This window comes from Enhydra lutris, unplaced genomic scaffold (genome assembly GCF_002288905.1).
Source record: "Enhydra lutris kenyoni isolate GAN:26980312 unplaced genomic scaffold, ASM228890v2 scaffoldscaffold93, whole genome shotgun sequence".
In the NCBI taxonomy this organism is placed as follows: domain Eukaryota; kingdom Metazoa; phylum Chordata; class Mammalia; order Carnivora; family Mustelidae; genus Enhydra; species Enhydra lutris.
The window spans coordinates 1,892,541-1,916,973 of record NW_019154177.1 but is presented as its reverse complement, the minus strand read 5'-3'; the positions used below and the strand labels follow the sequence as shown (position 1 = coordinate 1,916,973).

Sequence of the window (24,433 nt, the reverse complement as noted above, 5' to 3'; positions counted from 1 at the left end):
AGTCGGACCTAGAATCTGTGCAAGTCAGCGCCTAAAGTGTCCTTAAAAATGCATTTTTTATTTTATCCCTTTGTCCCTTTAAATATAACATGGGGAAAATCATATCAGAATAATTGTTGGTTAGTCTAAGAAAAGTTGTGTTTCATAACAGCATCATTCAGATCTCCTTCTGCTGATTGTACAGAGACCCAGAACAGGCACTTTTTTAAAATAAAACGGGCACAGTGACCGCCTGGAACGCCAAAACTTGACTTTGCCCCGCGTGGTGCGGGGAGGGAAGCCTGATATGCGTTAGACTAAACACCAGCGAGCGGTTATCTGACATCATTCACTCACTTTCGGATGCAATCAAGTGGCTGATTGGATTACTTATGTAAATCGTGGTAAATTTAACCAGCAGGTGTGGAGTGGTAAGATTCACAGTGACCAGTAATTCGTTTTTCTTTAGGAGTACCTCTGAAGTGTTAGGAACCTTCTCGTTGACCAATGAACCTCCATGTTTTGCTAGTGATAACGTCCCAGAAACAAACAAAAAACAAAAAACAAACAAACAAAAAAAACCCAGGTTAAGTGTATTTGTCGGGACAGAAGTTTACTAATTGCCCATAACAGTGTTGGGGGGGGGGCGCAAATAAAGATGGTTTAGTGGTTTTACAATTGAGAAAACTATGCATTGTAAGCACTTTATCAGAATTGGCTAAATCAAACGGGAGACCAGTTATTTCGTGATCTTCATTTAGGTTACTTTTAAGTTTCAGAAAAAAGTGTTCGTTCAGTTCTTTCTCAGAAATGGTGGGTGGCTCTGAAAAGAGCCTTTTGGTTTGGTTGTTGTTAAAGACCTTACTTGCCCTTGGCCTTGTGGTGGCTCTCGGTCTTCTTGGGCAGCAGCACGGCCTGGATGTTGGGCAGCACGCCGCCCTGCGCGATGGTGACGCGGCCCAGCAGCTTGTTGAGCTCCTCGTCGTTGCGGATGGCCAGCTGCAGGTGGCGCGGGATGATGCGCGTCTTCTTGTTGTCGCGCGCCGCGTTGCCCGCCAGCTCCAGGATCTCGGCCGTCAGGTACTCGAGCACGGCCGCCAGGTACACGGGCGCGCCGGCCCCGACCCGCTCCGAGTAGTTGCCCTTGCGGAGCAGGCGGTGCACGCGGCCCACCGGGAACTGCAGGCCCGCCCGCGACGAGCGCGTCTTGGCCTTGGCGCGCGCCTTACCGCCCTGTTTTCCGCGTCCAGACATGATTTCAGGAAATTGCCAATGACTAGGCTGAGTAGGAGAAAGCTTCTTTTCTTATAGTCCTCACTGGGCGCCAAAATAAAGCTGTGCCATTGGATAAAATTACAGTTACATTTAAACCAATGGAGTCCTTGTTTCCAAAGACTCTTACTTTGATTGGATAGCTACAGGCTGCCACCCAGTATTTACTACAAATCTTTGGTTTTGTTTCATCACCTCCGCGTAAGGAGCTGAGTAAAGAGGACAGGTAGAGCCTGTTTTTTCTTTAGTCTTTGGGCTTTTGATGTTGGGGAGGGGGTAGAGGGGTGTTAGTTACTGTCCACTCTGCCAAAGCCGGTCAGGTGTAAGAAGCTGTGAGTAAGGAACACACTTAGAGCCTCACACTCACTGCGTTATTTTCAAGCCTTCAACAGTTGTTTCTGGCGGTACCCGAGCCCACCAAGTCCGCGCCGGCCCCGAAGAAGGGCTCCAAGAAGGCGGTGACCAAGGCGCAGAAGAAGGACGGCAAGAAGCGCAAACGCAGCCGCAAGGAGAGCTACTCGGTGTACGTGTACAAGGTGCTGAAGCAGGTGCACCCCGACACGGGCATCTCGTCCAAGGCCATGGGCATCATGAACTCGTTCGTCAACGACATCTTCGAGCGCATCGCGGGCGAGGCGTCCCGCCTGGCGCACTACAACAAGCGCTCGACCATCACGTCCAGGGAGATCCAGACGGCCGTGCGCCTGCTGCTGCCCGGGGAGCTGGCCAAGCACGCCGTGTCCGAGGGCACCAAGGCCGTCACCAAGTACACCAGCTCCAAGTGAGCTCGCCAAGTAAGCGTCCTGTCAATCAAACCCAAAGGCTCTTTTCAGAGCCACCCACCCTCCGAGAAAAGAGCGGGCGCACTTTGCCTGTAGTTTAGCTGTCTTTTTAGAAGTGTTGGGAGCTAGGTTGGGAGGGGGAGATAGGTGGGAAGAAAAGGGAGAAGCTGGGTAAGCATCTAGGCTCTCACTATCCTGCTAATCTACTGTGGGTTCTTTGAGGCCCTTTGCAAGGAGGCAAAAGCCGAAATTTCGCCTTCGGTTACACTTTATTAGTGAAGCCCCTGTCGTTAAGCCTTGCGGGTTGGCGGCGGACTTCGCCCATAAGCTACCGTAGTTGGAGAGGAGTTCCCTAATTTCAGGGTGTTCCTGAACTCCGTATCCTTCTCATCCCCTCCTTTTCTTTGCTCTTTCCAATATTGAATTTTCCCTCGGGAGACCCTCACCGGCGGATTAGGACGCGCTGCCCTCTGCTGCCATCCTGTGGCCGAGAGCGGAGGCAGAACTCCAAGGCCTTGCTCTTTTCCAGACGGAACTGAAATGTTTTCTTCCTAAATTCAACTTCCCGAGGACAACCGTGAGTCGCGGTTGGTAGGATTACTATTTCTGTCACCCTTTAAGCACTGGATTTAACAGTTTCTCCAACAGTCCAACGTGCACATGACAGAGACGGAAGAACCAGAAAGCGCACGGGTAAGTGCTGAGGATTGACTTATGGTCAAAGATGAAAAAACAAAACAAAAACAAAAAACCTCAGCAACCTGAAACAAAAACAAAACAAAAGCCTGTTCTCTACTTCTAGTCCTCAAAATAGAAATACTTTAGTATTTCCTGTAAACCTAAACATCTGACAGAATACTCATGATTCTGGTGGGCTGCTCTTTGAAGACATGTCAGGATGTAGGAATATGGTTACACGTAAGGAAGCTGCACTTTACAGAACAGGTCAGTATGAACTTGGTGACCTTGGTTATTTTGTACATCCCTATGCCCTTTTAAATATGTGTGTTTCCCCCAAAGTCTGGCTCTTGCTCTTTTTGCAGGTAGAATTTTTCTTTCCAAATGTTTCTTAGTCCTCTGACACCTCTGCCTAACCAAGTTCAAACATCCTACTAAAATGCTTGCATTCTTTTCGGGTGTTGCCACAACAAAATATCATTTATTGGGGTGGTTTAAACATACTTATTTTCTCGGGGTTCTGGGGCTACAAGTCCAAGATCAAGGTGTGAGCTAGCTTGGCTTCCCTCCTGGGCTTGCACCTGAGTCCTCATGTGGCCTTCCTCCGTTTGCACACCTCTCAAGTCTTTCCCTTTTCTTGTAAGAACGTAGTCCTGTTGGATTAGGACCCTCCTTGTGACTTCATATAACCCTCATTACCTCTCAAAGGTCATGTGTCCAAACACAGCTGCACTGGGGTTAGGGTTCAAATATGTGAATTTTGAGAGAACACCCCTCATAAAGCACGTAAAGCCATTTTCCATGCTTTGCTCTCATCTTCTATTCTGTCTTTCATAAAATATCTACATTTAGCTTAAGTTACAGCTAAAGAGACAGCTGTGCTGTCCTCCAAACCAGAGGTTTATTTATTTATTTTTTTTAAGATTTTATTTATTTGACAGAGAGACAGCAAGAGAGGGAACACAAGCAGGGGGAGTGGGAGAGGGAGAAGCAAGCTTAAGCTCCAGTTGGAGGTCTCTGGGCATTGAGGGAGATTTCTGTGCCCATGACAAGCTGTCCCATGTCCTTCTCCTGCCACCAAAGCGCAGGGCCCATGCCCAGACCTCTCCAGCTTCCCAAATCCTCCCCTGGAAAGAATCTGTTCACTTGACAGCTCTGGGTAGAGACCAGTCATGTACCCATTAGGTATCTACCAGCTACTTCGTGCCGTTTAAGGAAAAGGATAAAGAAGTGAGCTAAAAGAAAAAACTTAAAATTCTTTAAGCTATTACAGTAATGAAAAAGAAGTGGTGAAAGGCACTGGGAGTTATTGTGGATTTAATAGTTACCTGGATAAGTAAGCCCGTTCCTCTAAATTATGTGATGTTTGTCTTATTGTGCAGTATTCTCCTCTACCTACTTTTTTTGGTCCAGACTCAACATTTTCTCCATTTTCTTTTGGTGACTGTTCCCATCTCTCCTGTCTCATCATGAAGGAAAGGATAGAGACAGTAGAGGCCACAAGAATCAAGAATCTTCCCTTTCTACTATGACTCCCTTCTGCAAATGGCATATCCTTGCTTCCGGAACCCCGTCTATGTCTTTCTCTTTTAGCCCTTTATGTTCTACTGTCTATTTAAATGAGACATAGACTGTCACATTCTGTTTAAATCAACTATCCAGTAAATCACTGATTTTATGTTATTTTTTTACTTTACCTTCATGCACATGAAAGAAATAAGAACCAAATTGTCTTCCGATTGAACAAAGAAATATCACAAAGGTAAAGGTCTTGAAGGAAAAAAAGGAGATTCCAGTCAGCATCTTATGACCAGGGCAACACATTTTTAAAGAGAAAGACACCAGAAACCAATATTGTACTGTATGTTCCCTAGGCCAAATTTAAATTAAAATAAATAAATAAATAAATAAATGAATGAATAAATGAATAAATGAATAAATAAATAAAGAGAAAGACAACCATCTGCAGACTTAGAATTTAAATGTGACTTTCAGAGGTCATAGTCACAATCTGAAGTCATTCGACATCTTTGAAAATCCTTCATCAGAGAGATCAGTGGCGAGGTCCGCTTGATGAAGCCCTACAAGCTTTCTCTCTCTGCGGCTGCTGAGAAGGAATTTCTCTCTCCTGCACTAGAAAAGGTGTTTAGAAGGCTAAGTGCTGGCATTCCATGACCTGGTACCTACCGATAAAAGCAGGCCTGAGAATGAAACATTGACATGGAGAAGTAAAAAGGGAAGAGGGGATTATTAAGAGGTGTGAGCTGTTGGAACAGATCACCGGCAACTTGCAAGTGGACGAAGGGGATAGGAGAGCAGCCTCTCACTGGTGCCTGTGGGCCACGAGGTAGCCTCCAGGTTACAGGATCTGTGGAGGGGCACGTCTTTGATCGCCTTTAAATCATTTTTAGGGTATTTTACAAGCTGACGGAGATAGAATGTAAGTTGTAGATATTAATAAGGTACCAATGATTCCAGGTGAGGAATGTGGAAAAGGAAGGTGGGGAAAAGTGAGCTGGTCTCAGTCTTGTCTTCCTCCAAAGCTCATCGAATGGCCACTCACGCAAGGAGCTTCCCAGCCTCTCTCTGAAATTCTGTGGTTTGGAAATCTCAGTAGCCAGCATCCATACAGGTCTTTGATCCAAAGCCACCAGGTGAGGACCCCAAGTGAGGATGAAGACTCTGGGGAATCAGGAGGCTCCAGTTCTACCCACCACTCATCCCAGCTGCAAATGCTGCTCCTTGCAAATAAAAATTATTAACAACGTAAAGGGGAAAGATGCACATCAAATTCATGTAGAGTTGCCCTGAGAAAGAGAACTAGGATTGGAGCTGATGTTTAAAAGAGTGCTTCAGTTTCTGTGTGCTTTTCTTTTTCTTTAAAAATAAGGTTTCTAGTGACTATATCATTATGTTAAATAATAGATCAATTTTGTGTAGTCATTTTTGTATTATTCCATTAATTTTTTAAAATGTAAAAGAAGATGGAGTAAACTGTCCAATACTGGTGTTTGCTGCATTAGAAATTGCAGTTTTTGACATATTTACCAAATCACCAGCACCTAAGATGGGCCAGGTAGTGTTCTAGATACCACAGTGTCCACAGTGGCAAAACAGACCAAAACAAACAAACAACAAAAACAAACAAACAACAACAACAAAAACCTCTTCTCTTGCGAATTTAAGCTCCCAGGGGTGGGGGATGGGGGTGGGGGAATATATAGTATAAAAGATACTGTCTACCAGGTAGTGGTAAGTGCTGAGGAGGAAAACAGAGCCAGGATGCGGAGGTAGAGGGACACTGTTAGGAAAGTTGCTATTTTAAATTTTAAATTCTCCAAACTGAATGAATCTCTGTATTTGGTTCTTTTGGCCTCTAAACTTGCAGTCTTGTTTACAACGCGGCTGCCAGCTGATGGGTTAAAATCAATTCTCTGCTCCCAACAGAGGGCACCTGACATTGCTAGTTAGAGACTTCTGATTGGTGGGTTATTTTCGTCCAAAAGTTACTAAAGCTTCAGTTAGAGACCAAGGGAAGATAGGATTCTAAAGCTGTGTTGTAAATGTATACAATTTGGCGGGAGGGGGGAGGGCGGAGGGCGGAGGGGGAGCCGGGTGGGGGCTAAAAAAGAAAGTGAAAAAGATCAGCTACCTTAGCAGAGGATGGTTTCGATCCATCGACCTCTGGGTTATGGGCCCAGCACGCTTCCGCTGCGCCACTCTGCTAGGTACAGCCAAAAACCCTTTCGGTAATCCTTTTACAGTTTCCTCCAAAGGCTGCGGCCTTTGTCCGAAGATATTCCTTTTTTTTTTTTCTTTCTTTCTTCAAAGCCTACATACCAGTGTTACCCAGGTTTCCAACAAAAGATGACTCCAGAGCACACAGACTCTACCTATTATGAAAGCGGAAAATCTGATGTTCCAGTCGGGGAAACAGCGGTCGCCAGCCTGCCACACTGACCGCAGCAGAAGCGACTCTGCGTCTCGTCTCCATGGATGAACTGGCTCAGAAACCGAAAGTGGAAGGAATCCTACTGCTACACGGGGGTCGTTTCAAAATGATTTGAAAGGATTGAAAGGGAGGGAGAAAAAAAAAACTGCCCTTGCATTGGCCGGGAATCGAACCCGGGCCTCCCGCGTGGCAGGCGAGAATTCTACCACTGAACCACCAATGCCTGGTACTGGAAGTTTTACGCTGGAGCTAGAAAACGTTGAGCCCGCTGTTTTTCTCGCTACTGCTAACACACGTACCTTTCTTTCTTCTTATCTCGTTTTTTGCTTTTACCGACTAGAACCTTGTAATGCCCTTTCTTCCCCACTTTTCAGGAAAACCTCACTTTCGTGGCAAATCCCGCGACCCGGAGGCCGGCCGAGAGGGGGTGATGCGCCCAGCACCGCCCTCTGCTGGCCGCCTCGCAGAAAAGCAAGGCAGGCGGCGAGGCAGGCCTCGGTTGCCATGGTTACCCAGGTGGCACCGGAAACTCCTTGCAGTTAAAGCGAGCGCAGAGAGGTCTCAAAGAAGGGTAATTTCAAAACAAACAAACAAAGGTACAATTATAACTAACTCTCCTACGAATATAAAAATGAAGTCTTTATTTAGCCCCTTAATGAAATAAGTGATCAGCTGTTACTACCAGGTCAGAGGAGAATTCAAAGGGATGCCATGGATAGATCAGGTATGTTGACGCGAACGCGTGCACAGGGCACAACTGGCTTTTCCGCGATGTAAGTGGCCGCGGGGGGGGGGGGGGGGGGGGGGGGCGGTGGAGCGTCCATGTCCCAACAGGAGACACAAATAATTTGCATGTCTAGTGACACGGACTGTTCTCTACTGCTGTCGGCTGCCTACAAATGACAGTTGTGAAGTAGCTCCCGCGGGCCAGGATCAGACGGAACAGAAAGGTGTGCTGGAATTTTCCTGTGAAGCACAGATTTTCCTAGTCTGTTTCTTTTTCAGGGCAGTCTGCCAAATCTGAGGACAAACATAAGGGCTAAACTCAGAAGTTAAACAACCTTTAAAATCTCACCACTGCCGGGGGGCCGTGACCCCGGCTGAAGGAGTCGCTCAACCGACCGAGTATGACCGAGTTTCTGAAGGACCGTGTTGCTCATTCATTCATTCCCACCCCTACCCTCCAGGACCCACAGCCTCCCCTGTAGTTGGTGCTTAGGGGCTCAGCTTAGCCTGGGGACTTGGGGGCAAAGAGATCAAGTGTAACTGGGCACAGATAAACCCGAGATCCTTAACATCATGCACAACACCTGAGCTGCCCCCCCCACACCGCCCCCCATCTGTTCCTACTCCAGCTGCATTCACCATGCTCCAACCGTGAAGAGCCACGCAATTCCTCTGAAGCCCCCGAGGGCAAGTCCAGAGCAAGTGTTTAGTGTCTCTCCCTTGCGGCCCCCAGGCCAGCCTCTCGTCTCCTCAGTCTCTCTCCTCCTCAGGAGCATCTTTCACTCAGAAGCTCTAGGTCCTCTTACCAGAGGCCTTTCCCTAACACTCGACGCAGCGACACCCTCCCTCAGAAGGACACACACATTTGACCCCTTTCTTGCTTGTGTGTTTCTTCTCACACATTCAGTTCCGTGTGACGCGGCAATCGTGCCCCTTGTTTCGTCCGCGCCCCGGCTCGGAGGCCCCCGCAGAAGTCCGGCGCGCTTAGCTCACGGCCCAGCTCTGGCTCCGGGCACCGCGCCGGCTCCTCGACGCCCGCAGGCACCCGCCGACCGGGGAGCGAGCCTGCAACCCTCAGCGCGGCGTCCCCGGCACCCACAGGGGGTCACTCCGCTCGTGCCTCTTCACACACTTCAGACAGGCTGGGGCGGGGGGGCGCGGAGGCCAGAGCGGCCGACCGGGCGGACGACGGGTGGGGCCCAAGGACTGACCTTTCCCGCAGCGGTTCCCGTGGCAGCGAACTCCCGAGACTCCCCGCGGGCCCTGCCCCGTCCTGCGTGCGGTGACGGCGTCGGGCGACCCGCGCAGGCGCCCTCCAGCCCCGCCGCGCGGCCTTAGGTCCAGATGGGCCCGGACTCCGGCGGACGTGGCCCCTCTGAAGCTAGAACGTCCCGTGAGAAACGGAAGCGCCGCGCTCCTCCCTGGCCTGGTGAGCAAAGCGACGTCGGACGGACGCACAGGAACAGGAGAAAAACGAGCCACGCGGCGGCCCCCGTCGAAGCAGGAGACACAACCGAGCGGCCGAAGCAGGCGCCTGTGTACCTTCCGGACAGAGAACAGCGCGTTTGCGAAGCGGCGACCAGACGGACGGCAAACACGCTACACTGTGACGGGCCTGATTTTCTCTCTACCCCGATTGATACAGACTCTCTTGGGGAGAAAATATACCCCCCCCATTATACAATAATACAAGAAACGAACAAGAATTAACAAGTTTAATAAAATATTTCTCCCTCATGTCTCCACAGGAGACAGCCGTATTGGGAACGCGCCCCAGGATGGCCCAAGTCACTTCAGCTAAAGACGTTGGGGCGGGTGTGGGAAAGAGGCGGTTACGGAAGTGACCAGGCCAAGCACCCGGAAGGGCTGCCACACAGACTCGAGTCTGGGCGCCGCCGCGTCCCCCCCGCCTCCCCACAATTTCTAGTGAGTTAGAGTCGTCATTCTCCCCCTGGTATGGACAGGGAGTCTTACGAATGGACACTTCTCTTCACAATGTGAATTGTCTTTACAAGACGGCATCTTCTCCGTTTTTAGAGCTTCCGGGTCTGCTTTTTCTACCCGCCCCCTCCCAAATATCCGTTTACTTTGGTGTGGATTATTCTGCTGTCCCTCAATTGTGGTTTTCTTTTTTTTTTTAACAGCCCTAGGTTCCCTCTTTCTGGTGGGAGGATGTCTTCACCCCTGCTGGTACGGGGAGGGTACGTTTCACATCCGAGACTGGCTGTCGCACTGGCTGTTTCTCAAGTATCTTTAACTAAAAACAAAAGAAAACCAATGTGTCACAGTGGCGTGTTTTGGGGTGGCACGTTCTCTGTTCCCCTTCCCATCACCCCCACAGCCTTGAGGAAAGGGTATCTGTAAGCCGGAATTAGTTTTGGCTCCTCTCTTTCTCTTACAGGCCTTGTCTAATCAGTAAACAGTACCCGCTCTCTCCTCAAAATTTACTGTTCAAAAGAAAACTACAGGACCCAAACGTGTCCCTTGGGCCAAGTCACCAAACCTGGGCTTCCTGCCTGACCCGACTGCAGTTTTGACCTTCCCCAGAAATGCAGCCTTACCCAGTCAGCAGGAACTCGCTCCTTGGCACCACCTCGTCAGTCAGCCACCTGGGCCTCTGCATCCTGGACTGCAAAGCAAAAGAAGGTAATTTGCAGGATAAAACCCTCAACTTTTCTCCCTAAGGGAAGTGACCTTGCCTGGGACAATCTTTTCTTTTTTTTTGCTAATAACTTACTTATCCCACTCTCCCTTCTGCAGAAGCCTCCCATTTTGTACACCGCACCACCCCTCCAGCTCCCCTATGCTTGCTGGGTAGGACACCGCCCAAGGCATGAATTATTTAATAAAGCCAATTGGATTGTTTAAAAAAGCAACTACCACTGCAGGCCCCAATTGGCATCACTGAAGTTAAGCCCCCATATCAGGAAACCAAGACTTAATCCCTAATCTAACTGCGGTTTCACCCTCCAGGAATGTAACCTTTGACCAGTCCACAGGGGATTTCCTGGTCAATACTAAGGCATTTACTATGGGCTCCCCTTAGAAGGACGGCCTTGCCTAAACAATGATAATAAATTCCTCCCTTCTTCTTCCTTTTTTTTAAAATTTATTTATTTTTTGAATAAACATATAATGTATTTTTATCCCCAGGGGTACAGGTCTGTGAACTGCCAGGTTTACACATTTCACAGCACTCATCATAGCACATACCCTCCCCGATGTTCATATCCCCACCACCCTCTCCCGTCCCCCCCTTCCCCCCAGCAACCCTCAGTGTGTTTTTTGAGATTGAGTCTTTTATGGTTTGTCTTCCTCCCAATCCCACCTTTTTTCATTTTTTCTTTTCCTACCCCCCAACCCCCCCACATTGCATCTCCACTTCCTCATATCAGGGAGATCATATGATAGTTGTCTTTCTCCAATTGACTTATTTCGCTAAGCATAATACCCTCTAGTTCCATCCATGTCGTCGCAAATGGCAAGATTTCATTTCTTTTGATGGCTGCATAGTATTCCATTGTGTATATATACCACGTCTTCTTTATCCATTCATATGTTGATGGACATCTAGGTTCTTTCCATAGTTTGGCTATTGTGGACATTGCTGCTATAAACATTCGGGTGCACGTGCCCCTTCGGAGCACCACGTTTGTATCTTTAGGATATATACCCAGTAGTGCAATCGCTGGGTCATAGGGTAGCTCTATTTTCAGTTTTTTAAGGAACCTCCACACTGTTTTCCAGAGTGGTTGCACCAGCTTGCATTCCCACCAACAGTGTAGGAGGGTTCCCCTCTTTCCGCATCCTCGCCAGCATCTGTCATTTCCTGACTTGTTAATTTTAGCCATTCTGACTGGTGTGAGGTGGGATCTCATTGTAGTTTTGATTTGTATTTCCCTGATGCCGAGTGATGTGGAGCATTTTTTCATGTGTCTGTTGGCCATCTGGATGTTTTCTTTGCAGAAATGTCTCTTCATGTCCTCTGCCCATTTCTTGATTGGATTATTCAACATTCTCCCTTCTTTGTTTAATGCCCTCTCTCTGCCTTTAAAAACCTTTAATTTTATTTTTTTAAAATTTAGTTATACAATGCAATATTGATGTCGTTTTGGAATACAGGTGAGATTTAGCAGGGTGAGGTCCAGAGCCAATGACCAAGAAGGAATTGTTGAGGAGTCTTTGGTGCAAAATGGTGGTTTATTAAAACGCAGGGACAGGACCTATGGGCAGAAAGAGCTGCTGCTCCCAGGTTGTGAGGGATGGTGATTATATACTAGGGGGTTGGGGAGGTGAGGACAAAGGGGGTGTCCAGAAGGACTGTCGTATGCTAATGAAGACTCTCAGGAAACTGGAGGCCTTGTTATCGTCAAGCCAAGGCCTTTTTCCCTCTAATGAGGCACTAACAGGAAAACAGTTGGGAGCTTCCTGGAGGAACGTTACATTCCTCCTATCCCACATCCTTGTCAATGGGCTGCAGGTTTAAAAGAAATTATTTAAATTTCCCTGTCTCAGCCTCCCTCAGTTGTATGGAGGGGAGGGTGATTTTAGGGCTTCAGGAACGGAGTTCTGGGTCTCTGGAAGTTAGGCTATTGGTAAGAAAGCCTCTTCCTCACAAATCACTGGACATTTGTAAACTAAGGGAGACTCCGGTCTTGCAAGACTGTGATCTCTACAAGTTAACTATTTGTTTTTCCTTTAGGGCAGCCCGAGTGCCTGAGGACTGTCACACGTAATGAAGCCAATAATGAAGGCAATAATCACATGCTTAATTGAGAGTATGTTCCCGGATGAGACACTATGGGACTCCCATTTCTAGTAGCCTGTAGTACAGAATATGAAGTGAATTCCTCTGCGTTAATTAATGTTCATTGTCATCCATTTACTTATGGCTTCTATCTTTTAACTTTATTTCTGACTTCCGTAGAATTATCAATTTCTCCCATTTGGTGTCACTTCTAATCTAGTATGCCTGTCATCTCTGAGTTCATACAAGTTGTTGGTAAGTGCATGTTCTAGGAGGACAAATGAATATAATTCCTGGGACAACAGTGCCTTCCTTCTGGAGTGGTAGGGTTTAGGAATCACCTTTTGAGGGAGGATTTGTAAGCAGGCAGTGTAGAGGCCACTTTTAGACAAGAGGCTAGAGCAATGGCAACTTGAGCAAGGCATAACGGCCCAGGGACCGCAGGGCTGAATGCAGATAGCCTCATTCAGCAGCCCACCTTGAAATAGCCATAAACCCTAACTAACCAATGGGCTACTTACAGCAAAGCACAGTTAACAAAAAGGGGAATGTCCCATACATCCCATGCCTCCCTCACTCTGCCCTGTAACTACGTGGCGGCAGATGGGCTCTCCTTTGCTGTCCCACCCAGGGCTCCCTCCCAGTGTATCCAATACATTTCTGTCTCTTGTTCTGCCCAGGGTGCATTCTTCACTGCCCATGTTGCCCACCCCCCATCCAATAGGGTCGCCCCACAGATAGGAGCAAATAGAGTGCTTTGCCATCTTAGTCATTACTGCACCGTATTATACAAAACTATGAGAAGTGGGCAAATTCTACTCAGAAATCGAGATACTTAACATTCCCTAAGACTATCAGTCTAGTACCTCTATAAACTTGGACTAAGTTAGTTTAGTGTTGGTGGTTCTAAATGAAGCCAGAATGAATTCTAGTTATATATGTTATGCCCGAGTTTTCGTGTCCGAGAGACCACCAAGGAGCCGACACCGATGCAATCACACGAGGGTTTATTTGACAGGCTTAAGCTTGGGCCCAAGTATACCCGACACAGCGGAGTAGGGACTTGGACCCCGAGCCAGATTACAGTCCGAGTTTTTAAAGGCAGAGCAGGGGTGTCAGTAGGTGATTGGGCCACGACTACTAGCCCTATGTTCCTGTTTTTTTCCTTTTTCTTTCTGACATGCTCTATTACAATGTCAAACCATGTTGTTCCTGTTTTTTCCTTTTTCTTTCTGACATGATCTATTATAATGTCAAGCCATGTTATTCCTGACATGAGTTATTACAACGATAAGCCATCCTATTCCTGATTGATCATTGTGTTTGCTCTGGTCAGTCTTCCTGGAGCTGTCCTATTCATTGTATTTGCTCTGGTCAGTCTTCCCGGAGCCAGGGGTCATTTACTGGTCTCAGAGACCTAAGATGGCTGCCAGGGCCAAGATGGCTGTACTTATGTCAAGGCTAAACTTGGGGTGGGTACAGCCTGTTTTTCTTGGCCTCCACAATATATAGTATATAGTTTAAATAAGGTATTAAATACAATAACTAATATATTAATATGTCAAATAGTATATTACATTAAATAATAATATAATACATATAATAGTATAATAATCAATATTTAAATAATAAATATGTCATATATTTATATTAGCATATTTAATATATAATATTTTAACTTAATAACTTAAAATAATTACAAACTGATAGTAAAGTATTTGTATATATATTTTGTATTAATTGTGTTTTTTCAAAGTTTACCATGATATCATGCATTGAACCAAATACTGGCTCGTTTTTAAAAATGCAAAATACCTCAATTTCCATCACTCCGGTTTCACTGCTATTCCTTACAATTCTTTAAAGATCACTGACATTGACTTTGAGATCATATAAAAAGTTATCTCTGGAAGTTCAGTATAGTATTTATCCAGATTTCAAAGTATGAATGCATTTTCTTTGGGGAATGTCCTCTCATCTGTCAATCTATTCCTTTAGCATTTTGCTTCTATTTATCCTTTTAATTATATTTCTCATCCATGGAGATAAAAGATAGGAACTCAACAAAACATCTTTATTTATTTTAAATATTAGCCCACACAACTTTAAAGTGTGGTCCCCAGATCCACATTACCTAAGCATTCGTTAGATGTGCAAATTTCCAGCCCTCTCCCTCACCCAGACCTTAGAAAATCTGGGAGCAGGGTGTGAGTTTTAAAGCCCTCCCGTGAGTTCTGATACCTTTTAAGAAGTTTTGAGATCCATTGTGTTGGGTTGTAATTACCCTGAGGCAGAAATGTATGCTGTTATTGGAAGATCTTATGAAGAAACGTGCTAATTGTATTTCTTAGTAATTGTACTTTGTTTTTATGATCTATTTAGTAGAAGAAAAAAAACTGGGAAAAGAAGAGTAGTGAAGAGGCAGTTAAAATGATTATAGTGTGACAATCGTAAATCCTAAAATCAACCAAATCGCCAACTCACAGTGTTTAAGTGTCTTCCTCAGCCCTTCGATGAGAGCTGAAGGCCATGTGGAATTAGTGTAAATTACAGTCTTCGCTTCCTCAGGGGAACTAACATGGAATTAATACACTTTGCTTCTTGCACGAGAAAAGTGCCTTAGATAAGTAATGGAAGTCATTATCTGATGTGATAGTTTCATGATTTAGACTATCAGTGCTTTAGGATTTAAAAAGAGAGAGACACTACAGATTGTAAGAGAATCATGAAAAACTTTTTTTTTTTTTTTTTTCCCCCAAAAAACAACTATTTGATTCAGGCCTAAAATGCAGCTCACTTTTATTTGGTGAATGGAATAGGACAGTTCAATTCAGAAGTACAAAGTAGAGAAGCAGGAGAATAGAAGATCTAGTAAACTGTGGAAGAAGAATCACTGTGGATCTTCAGACTACGATGTGGGGATAGTGTCAATAATTTAAGCTAGGGCTATTAACCTTATATCTACAGTTTAGGAGGAGGGGGCTGTGAATGGCTTTATGGACTTCTGTCAAATTTCCTACAGAAGTGTGGGTTGACCCTATATGAATGCATTTGGGTTGACTGCGGGTTTAACGTGTGAATGTATTTGCATGTGTATAAAAATGTCTTGTGTACTAAGCTTTTATTCTAGTCTCATAGGAGTTTAACCCTCCCCCACGTACACAAACCAGGGGTATAAAGCCTGAGACGTTAAAATATTTTAAGGTCACACTATTTCAGGGGATCATAATAGACCAGTTCTTGGGACTCGTACAAGGAATATATTTGGGCGGTAGAAAATAAATAAATTCTCTATCAATGACATTTTATTTGAGGAAGATCACCATAACAGTTCTTTCTAAGAGTAGTGAGGATAAGGTAACTTGGAGACAAATTATTAAAAAGCTTAAACCTCAAGTCTTTAAGAAGACCTATCATTTAGGCATTCCTATTTCTTGATTAAGAAGACCCTCACAATCAACCTCTTAAATGCTCCCTTTACATCTTTATTCCTAAGTGTGTATATAAGGGGGTTCAGCATGGGTGCGATGATCCCATAGAAGAGGGACACCATCTTCCCCCGGTCCTTGGAGCTGGGGGATGGCGGTTGTAGGTACATGGAGATCGCAGTGCCGTAAAACAGTGACACCACAATCAGATGGGAGCCACACGTGCCAAACACCTTTTGCCGGCCTTCGGCCGACTGGATCCTCAACACTGCTTGGACAATGAAAGCATATGATATAAGGATGAGTATCACGGGTATTAAGAGAAATAGCACACTGATAAAGAACAGTTCTGCCTCGTTGGCTGTCGTGTCTGCACAGGACAACTTGAGCAGGGCAGGGACCTCACAGAAGAAGTGATCTACTTCTCGACGACCACAAAGCGGCATGTGAAGGGTCCAGGTGGACTGCAGCACTGAGTTGCCGAAGCCACTGAACCAGGATGCGGCTGCCAGCTGGAGGCACAGCCTCTGGTGCATGATAACTGAGTAATGCAGAGGCCGACAAATAGCTACAAACCTATCAAAAGACATGACGGCCAAGAGAAGACATTCGGTAGAACCCAAGGCCAGGAAAATGAAGAGCTGGGCCACACAGCCACCGTAACTGATCACCTTCCTGGTGCTGCGTATGTTTACCAGCATCTGTGGAACCGTACTTGTGGTGTAGCAAAGGTCCAGGAGTGACAGATTGGTAAGAAAAAAGTACATGGGGGTATGTAGTTTGGGGTCCAGATGAGACACAAGAATTATTGCCAGATTGCCGAAGATAGTCAAGATGTAGGAAATCAGGAAGACCACAAAGAGCGGGAGCTCCAGCCATGGTCGATCTGAGAAACCCAGGAGGAGGAACTCCTGTGGGACGCTCTCATTCACCTGCCTCATGATCAGTGGTTCAGCTCTTTGTTCCCTGAAGTATAAAAGGTCAGTAAGGTAACAAATGCATATTTATTTACTGTCAGTTGGTTATAATCACTTTGCTAATAATTTACACAAATTACAGACTGATAGTATGAATAATGTGAAAAGTGTACTGATAAAAATATATCTTTCCAAGTATTTCAAAAGTGTTTCTGTGTTCATAACAGTGTCTTTGCAAAATGAATTACAAAATTTTAAAAGCAGGTCATCAGTTTCCATGTTCACGGGAGGCATCCTTTGACCTTTTGTTATTTCACAAGTTGGTGTTCTCACTTGTGCCTTGATACCTAGTCTAAGGTAGAAATTGGCATAGCTCTGGGGCGCCTGGGTGGCTTAGTTTGTTAAGCATTGGACTCTTGATTTTGGCTCAGGTCATGATCTCAGGGCCATGTGATGAAGTCCAATGTCAGGCTCTGTGCCCAGAGTCAGCTTGAGATTCTCTCTCTTCCTCTCCTTCTGCCTCTCCCCCAACTCTAAATAAATAAATAAATAAAATCTTAAAAAAAAAAAAAAAAAGAAGTTGGCACAGTTCCTGACATTGAAATTTATTCTAATGTCTCCTTAATGCCAGTGAGATTCCCTGTTTGTGCAAATTAGTTAAAATTGTTTAAATCTCACTCCTCCCATCCCCCAAAAAAATATAGACAGTATCTAGCAAGTTATCAGACACAATTTAAGGAGACATGTCCTTTTACTTTTTAGAAGTTCAGAATTCATACATGATTTTTTTAATAATAAGGAAACGTGAAGTCTGACAGGCCTGGGATCACACCTTGCCCAATTTGGTCACATTGCCCTTTTTTCAGGCTTTTCACTCATAGGGTGAAGATAATGACATTTTTCTAAGTTGTCTTGACGTGAGGCACAGAAATACCCTTCAATCTGGACGCTGACCCCCAGAAAGCAGTGTGGATGAAAGAAACTTTAGTGATTTGGGGGCCTCTGAGGTGCTCAAAGAGGAATTACGGTTTTTAGATCTCCAGATTTCTTAAGGTTGTCCATTGAAAGCTTCCCATTTCCTCCTTAACCCCCAAACCATCAACCCGACTAACAAGGCTCACGTAACCATCTGCTGTGAGGCCGACATGTGGTTTTTAGTGTAGATTGCCTGGCAAGGTGCATGGCCTGGAGAAACACAGACATATTTGGGAAAGGATGGGAGGGATGTGGAAACTCTGAGATGCTTTGGGCAGAAGCTACTCAGGGCCCTGCGTTCCCCATGTGAATATGTCCTTTCTACCTGCTAAAAATGATTCATGCCAAAGAAATCTTAACAGGACACTCGAAATTATTTCATTATTTTTATCAATATTGGAATGTAAGTTTTTCATTATTATTCTTGTTCATTAAACTGTTAGCAATGTGTATTTTAACTTTGTTTTATGTATTCTAGGGACTATTAGTCCCCCCACAATATCCCCTCTCGGTCTCAGCCGATACGCACTCTGGTTCATGCGTGATGTCACATGTGACATCCTCCCAGGCTTTCTGTGGCCAGTGAGGGCACAAGGACAGGGAAAGTACTACAGCAGCGGGGAGCACAGGAGTAGAATCGGGAATGACAGCGCTGGGCCAGAAAGCAATCAGGGGAAGAAGTTTGATAGATTCCAGAGCACCAAACTCTAGACACTTCTTCACTCATTTTTTTTTGGGTGGGGGGTGGGCACATTCACTCATCTTCCACACACATAGTAACCCTTAAAGGCTTTATCCACCCTTAAAAGCGCATCTTTAGATTAAATAGTTGTGATATCATTTTGTGTCTTAGATGGGTTTTCCCCCTAGGAAAAGCACAGTTATTAGATAATATTGCAAGAATGAACACACACAAAAAAATACTTTGAAACAATTTCAACCATTTCTATAGTCCAGGAAACCTAATTCCTTTCATGCCAAATTCCTTTTATTATTGTATTTGTTTCCAAAATAATGCCACATCATTGATTCAATTTCTCTCCTTTTGTTGTTGTTGTTGTTAATGTGCTCCGCTCCCAGCATGGGGCTTGAACGCAAAACCTCGTGCCTGAGAGTGGCGTGCTTTACTGAGGCAACCAGCCACCCCTGACTCAAGTTTTTTCTATCACTGTTAGATTCTGCCTCCTTCATGAGCCTTTCCCATTTACTGAGCTCCTTCCTTTGACCTTCCAGTGGAATTTTGTGTGTAGCCTGACTGTAACACTTCCCTCTTTCCAGTTGTCTTCTTACTTCACATAGCTTGTGCACATCACGTCCTCACACACGTTGTACGTGTCACTTGTACACGAGCCTGGAAGCTCCTGCAAGACAAACTCGACCTTCGCTCCATCTTGGTGCCCAAGTAGCAACTCGCAGCACACTAGCCACTGTCACAGTTAGATGGACATCAGTCTTCAACCACTTAGGAAGCACATCCCCTGCAGACAGAAGTGTGCTAGACCCTGAAGATACAGAGAGACGTCAGAGTTGGCTCTTAGTGTCCAGGAGCTGATGGTATTTAGGGGATCTGTGTATGTATGTAAAAATATAGCAACAGGTGTTCATGACTTTATGATTTCCAACACTTAAACTCATCTTTATGCCTAGGAGTTTTTTTTGTTTTGTTTGTTTGTTTGTTTTTGTTTTTAAATAAGTTTCCCTTGTCATGGTATAATTTTTAAAATATTCTTTATGGAAATCGTTTTATTTTGGCGTGAGTTCAAATCAAAGGACAACCTCATCAATGCCAAATGGGCTCCAAGGCTTTGTGAACTCAGCATGACCCTTCTTTCGGGATTCTGCCCCTCAGTGCCCACCGTTGGTTCCTCCTCAAAAAGGAAGCTGTTGTATGTGCGGTCACCAAAACCAGAGGCAGGCCCACAGAGGGTATCAGGATAAATTAGGTATCAGTTTATTTTTCCTTCGATTTTCAGATTTTTATTTTTACCTTATTATTTTATTTTGATTTTTATTATTTCTTTCCACTTTGATTCATGTGGGACCCAGTGAAGTGCACTGAGTCAGTGGGCTATCTTCCAGCTCTGCTCTAAAATCCCCATCCCATGGGGTGCCTGGGTGGCTCAGTGGTTAGGCATCTGCCTTAGGCTCAGGTCATGATTCCAGGGTCCTGGGATCAAGCCAGGCTTCTTGCTCAGTGGGAAGCCTGCATTTCCCTCTCCCACTCCCTCTGGCTGTGTTCCCTTTCTCTTTGTGTCTCTCTCTGTCAAATAAATTAATAAAATCTTTTAAAAAAGAAAAAAGAAAATTTCCATCCTGGGCTGTGAGAGTAATAGCAGTATATTTGGAGAAGGAAAATCTGTACAGTTTGATTAGCTAATAGCTAAATGGGGGCTGTCAGACAAAAATTAAATGTAGCCTATGTGATTTCCATGTTGTCTACCATCCTTCTTTCCTGGCTTGGTTCTACATCACTAAGTCTTTTTATTTTTTTATTTTTAATTTTTGTAAAGATTTTATTTATTTATTTATTTGACAGAGGGTGCTAAAGCCTCAAGGACACAAAAGAGGTATGAGCTTAGTAACTATGGTGGAAAGTTTAAAAAACAGCATGGGGGTTGTGCGGAGCAGATCTTCAGAGCTTGCCCATCGCCCCCCTCCAGCAGAGCTGGCCCAGAGCACATATCTATTACCATTTAAAAGTCCTATAGTTGGTACCTCTTTTTCTCTCTTTGTCATTATGTAACAGACTTTAAGGTGTCTTTAGAATTTTCAGAGAACTGTGTTTTAGATGGTGGTGTTCCATCTTGTTTTGCTGCAAAGCTGTCATAATCAAGGCTTAAACCTCTTGCAATTAATGGCATTTTAGAATTACGAAAAGATTATAAGCATACATGTGATTTTCGGTTTTCTTGACTAAAAGCTTTTGACTTCGAGGCATCCCCTTAGCTTATTCTCTCCGGTTCTGTTTCTGTTACTGTTACACACGTGGAAACATTCTACTACGCATCTAAAGGAACAGAAAACAATGGGCAACTCCAGTTTACCTGCGAGAGATTTTTCTTTAAAATCGTGCCTGAACGATCTCATAAGGAGACAAAGATAGTTCTTTCCTAACAATGGACTATTTCATAAGGTGAGGACCTTTTGAGTAAAATTAAGCTATTTCAGTTTACGTTTCCTTTTTAAATGTGTCAAACTACATAAAATCGAATTTTATACAAGTGCATTGCTCTGTCAGGAGTGTTTCCTGATGAATGTAGCCAGGGATACAGACACAGAGTGAAAACCCGAGAGCAGGACACAGGACACAGGGTTGGCTCACTGCTTATCCTTCAATGGAATGTATTTAAATATGAAAGTGATTTCTAAATGCCCAGTTTATATCCCGCATAAAAATGTAATTATTCCATTAACGTTTCTATTACCTAGTTTTAGTTTTAGCAGGAAAGACTCAAGTCAGTTCTTAAGGTACTAAAGGGTAGATTCCTTTAGGGAAGAATTATTTAAAAATACCTATAACTATAATATATTTCAGATTGCATCAGCAAATTTATTTGCTAGAAAATTGGATTATGATCTGAGGGAGACGTGTGTGTGTGTGTGTGTGTGTGTGTGAGAGAGAGAGAGAGAGAGAGAGAAAGAGAGAGAGAGAGAGAGAGAGAGAAGGAGACCCAGTGGGTGAGCTCTGGGTTATTGGTGCATCCCACATCAATGGAAGCTGTAAGGAGCAAATTATACAATTCATTCCAAGCTGAACCTCATGAATTGAATTTAAATTTTGCAGTGGGGGACAATTTGGCCACGTGAAATCAGTCTAGGGAGTTTTTCAACAACAAGAAAGGCAACTGGTTTAAATATCTCAAAAGAGCACAACTGGCAGCAAGTATATAATGTCGGAACTAATTGGGTAATTAACTAAACACAAAAGTTGAGCAGTACCTGAAACTTGCCCGTCCTTCAAAAAATGAAAGAATGGATTGAAGTACATCTCATCTTTGTGGCTTTGAATGTTAACTTTATAAACTCTCCTAGCTCACCCGATTTATAAAGCTAAATATAAATTTCAATTCCCAGGAGAATGTTTTACTTAATGAAATGTTTTTATTGCTTGTTTTTTTAAAATTAATATAAAATCTTATTGTATGCTTCTTAAAATTAGAATATCTTCACGTTTTATAAATGTCTTCTTACCTTCTTTCCTCCCTCAGGATCTTCTTGATGTAGATCATACCTTAGGAAGCCTGGTAGTTCTCTTTCAAGGCCACTGTATATCTTATTTCTGATATACTTTTATTGTCTCAAAATTCATTATTTTCCTGCCCACACACTCCCAACCTCAATCTCACACACTCTCTCCCCAAATGTGTCCATCCCTTTGTGCTGCTGGGCCAAAAATTCCTCCTGAAACATAACCCTTCTCTAAATGGGATCTCCATCTGACCTCAGCTGAGTGAATCCTCCAAGAGGTGTTAGGTAATTTGAATTCTAATTCATAGTCTCAAAGTTAGGACTGAAGGATTTGTTAACATTTGAAACAAGCAACCAAAAACCTAGGAAGTCCTTATCTGCATCTCTGAACTTACATGAGATGGGGTCCTGATCATTTTCCTGTTTATGTTTATTTCCTGTTCACACATCTGTACTGTTCACGCATATGGGCATTGTGGCTAATATGTTGAGGATCACTGAGTAGATTCCTCTGCTTTTGAGTGAAGCTATATGGGCAGCATCTTGTTACCCACACTTTGAGTGGCAAATATTCAATTGGGCAGCAAAACAGAACATTTGATTTTGTGAGATACCAAGGGGACTGGTAAAGGGACCACGTCTGGGTTGAACCCTAAGTTAACAGAAGGAGCATTTTAGAAGCTGCGGATGGGATATTAGCAAACTTTATTGGTGATCTGCTTAGAATGTCTTCACCCATGGTTTAGAATATTTGCCCAGATGAACACATATCATCATGTCCTTTTTAAAACCTGTACATAGGTTGACTTTATATCTGTCATCTCTTTGTTGAATCCTCCCATCCCCTATCTGAGCTTGAACACTCAAAAAGATAAGGTTTAACAGAGTCTCAGGAGCATCTCTAAAAACCACAATATGGACAGTCTTGAGAAAAGAGGTAACAAGAATTTTAGTCCCAAACCTGCCAGTAAGTCATTGTATAATTGGACAAGTTAATGGCTTTGGATGTCAGTTTTATGTTTTGTAATGTAATGGGATTGATATTTCCCATCAGCATAAAAACTGTTTAAGTTCTCTCGAATTATCTCATATGCCTAAAAGATAGGGTTCCAAATATCACATAGATCCCGTCTTCTTGCTGGAGCATGAGGAAGAATATTGAGTGATTTTTCACACAGCTAACACAATGTAGCTTGGCTTAGCATAATTTACAAAGAAGTTTGCTAAAAAAAAACCAAGTTTTTCCTATTTATGAACAATTAATTTTGCAGGCAGACTGAATTTATGTGCTCAGAGAAGTCACCTGCCCAAGGTCTGAGAGCCAGTAAGTAGGCAACTGAAGATTAGAACTTAAGACTGACCTGTACTAAAGTGATTTCCCATAGAGATTACAAACATATTCAAAATAATATTATATATAAGGGCTTATGGAAGCTAAAGTGGAATGAAGCACATTTTTCCTAGCAGATAATTTGGTCTTTGCTGAGATGTGAAACATAAGTAGTCTATGAAATGAGTGCTTAGAACACTCAAATTTTACTAAGCATAAATAATACTATACTTGGTATGTAAGTATATTATAGAATTATGGTAGGCTAATGTATAAGTATATTACTAAGTAATACTAAATAAATTTAGTAATTTAAAAAAAGATTTTGTTTATCTGACAGAGAGAGAGTGCACAAGGCAGAAGTAGCACAAGGCTCCCCCCTGAGCAAGGAGCCTGAGGCAGGACTTGATCCGGACCCCAGACCCTGCGATCATGACCTGAGCTGAAGGCAGATACTTAAACGACGGAGCCACCCAGGCGCCCCAAATTTAGTAATTTTTGGAAATGTATTCTACTTACCTCCATTTTAAGCACTGGATATAGATCCATTTATTTTTGTGTCCAAGAAGGCTTGAATTCAGATAGAATTAAAGTTCATAGATACAGCGACGTCTTCGTAAGTCGTTTAGCTGTGGAACTGGTTTGACGACACTCATTCCGTTTCTTTTAGTTACACTCGTATAAGTCACGAGTTTCCATTCAGAGTTGACTGGAAGAGAAGGACAAAGTATCACAGATGACCGGAATGTTCAGGTATCACGTGCCTTGGAATGAGGGCATCAGCTGCTGTTTTCGGAGGGTTTTTCCTAACCAGTTTTGTAAATAGAAGTATGGTGTACTTTGTCTGCCAAGATTGGTAAACACCAATCTTTGGTTTCTGGTGGAAATCTCAAACACGGAGTTGTAAAATTCTTCCCCCATAGTTTATAGTAATTAGTCACATACCCAATGGGGAGGGAGAGAGAGGAGATCTTTGAAATGATATTTCTCTTTGCTCTCGATTTGCTCAGCAAACTTCCTCTAGAGACCAAATTCTCAACTTTTCCTGAGACAGAAGTAATGACAATGGGGACTAAAGTATTCAAAAAAGTTTGATTTTTTTTTCTGTTGAATTGGGTTTCATTTACTTTCAGCTACTCACTGAGTTCTCTAAAGGCACGCAATTACTTCTATCAGTAAGGAATTCTTTATTCCATGTGTAAATTCTCTAAATAGGCCTCCATGTAATTTATATCAAGAAAATTGCCCATTAGCTTGATTTACAATACATTTTACATAAAGTAGTTTTAAAAACTAACATAGAGCCAACATATCCACCTTATCTTTCATGGATTTTAAAACTTCTAGGCTTAATTACTAAGCTCTTCTTCAACTCAGGATTGCATAGATTGTCTTGTAAGATTTAATTTTTTTATGTTGCAATATTTAATCCAGACAATATATATTTATTATTTATGTA

At 43.7% G+C, this 24,433-nt stretch overlaps 4 protein-coding genes and 2 non-coding genes across 6 annotated transcripts in view; 1 reads left to right on the top strand and 5 right to left on the bottom strand.

Annotated features, from left to right (window-relative positions):
- The window catches only part of LOC111138601, an 896,555-nt gene that overhangs the window by 260,459 nt on the left and 611,663 nt on the right, over window positions 1-24,433 (bottom strand). The gene's annotated exons all lie outside the window — the stretch shown is intronic.
- Window positions 841-1,233, bottom strand: LOC111138541 (histone H2A type 1-B/E). Its single transcript, XM_022490559.1, has one exon. It carries the CDS (start codon window positions 1,231-1,233, stop codon window positions 841-843), a length of 393 nt encoding a protein of 130 aa, XP_022346267.1.
- Window positions 1,514-2,066, top strand: LOC111138579 (histone H2B type 1-M-like). Its single transcript, XM_022490599.1, has 2 exons — window positions 1,514-1,527; window positions 1,634-2,066. The coding sequence occupies exons 1-2, from the start codon at window positions 1,514-1,516 to the stop codon at window positions 2,034-2,036; spliced, it is 417 nt and encodes a 138-aa protein (XP_022346307.1). The 3' UTR covers window positions 2,037-2,066.
- On the bottom strand, window positions 6,366-6,437 carry TRNAM-CAU. The gene has a single exon. It is a non-coding gene; the product is annotated as a tRNA-Met (tRNA).
- TRNAG-GCC lies at window positions 6,816-6,886 on the bottom strand. Its single transcript has one exon. It is a non-coding gene; the product is annotated as a tRNA-Gly (tRNA).
- Window positions 15,564-16,505, bottom strand: LOC111162601 (olfactory receptor 2B2). Its single transcript, XM_022527111.1, has one exon. It carries the CDS (start codon window positions 16,503-16,505, stop codon window positions 15,564-15,566), a length of 942 nt encoding a protein of 313 aa, XP_022382819.1.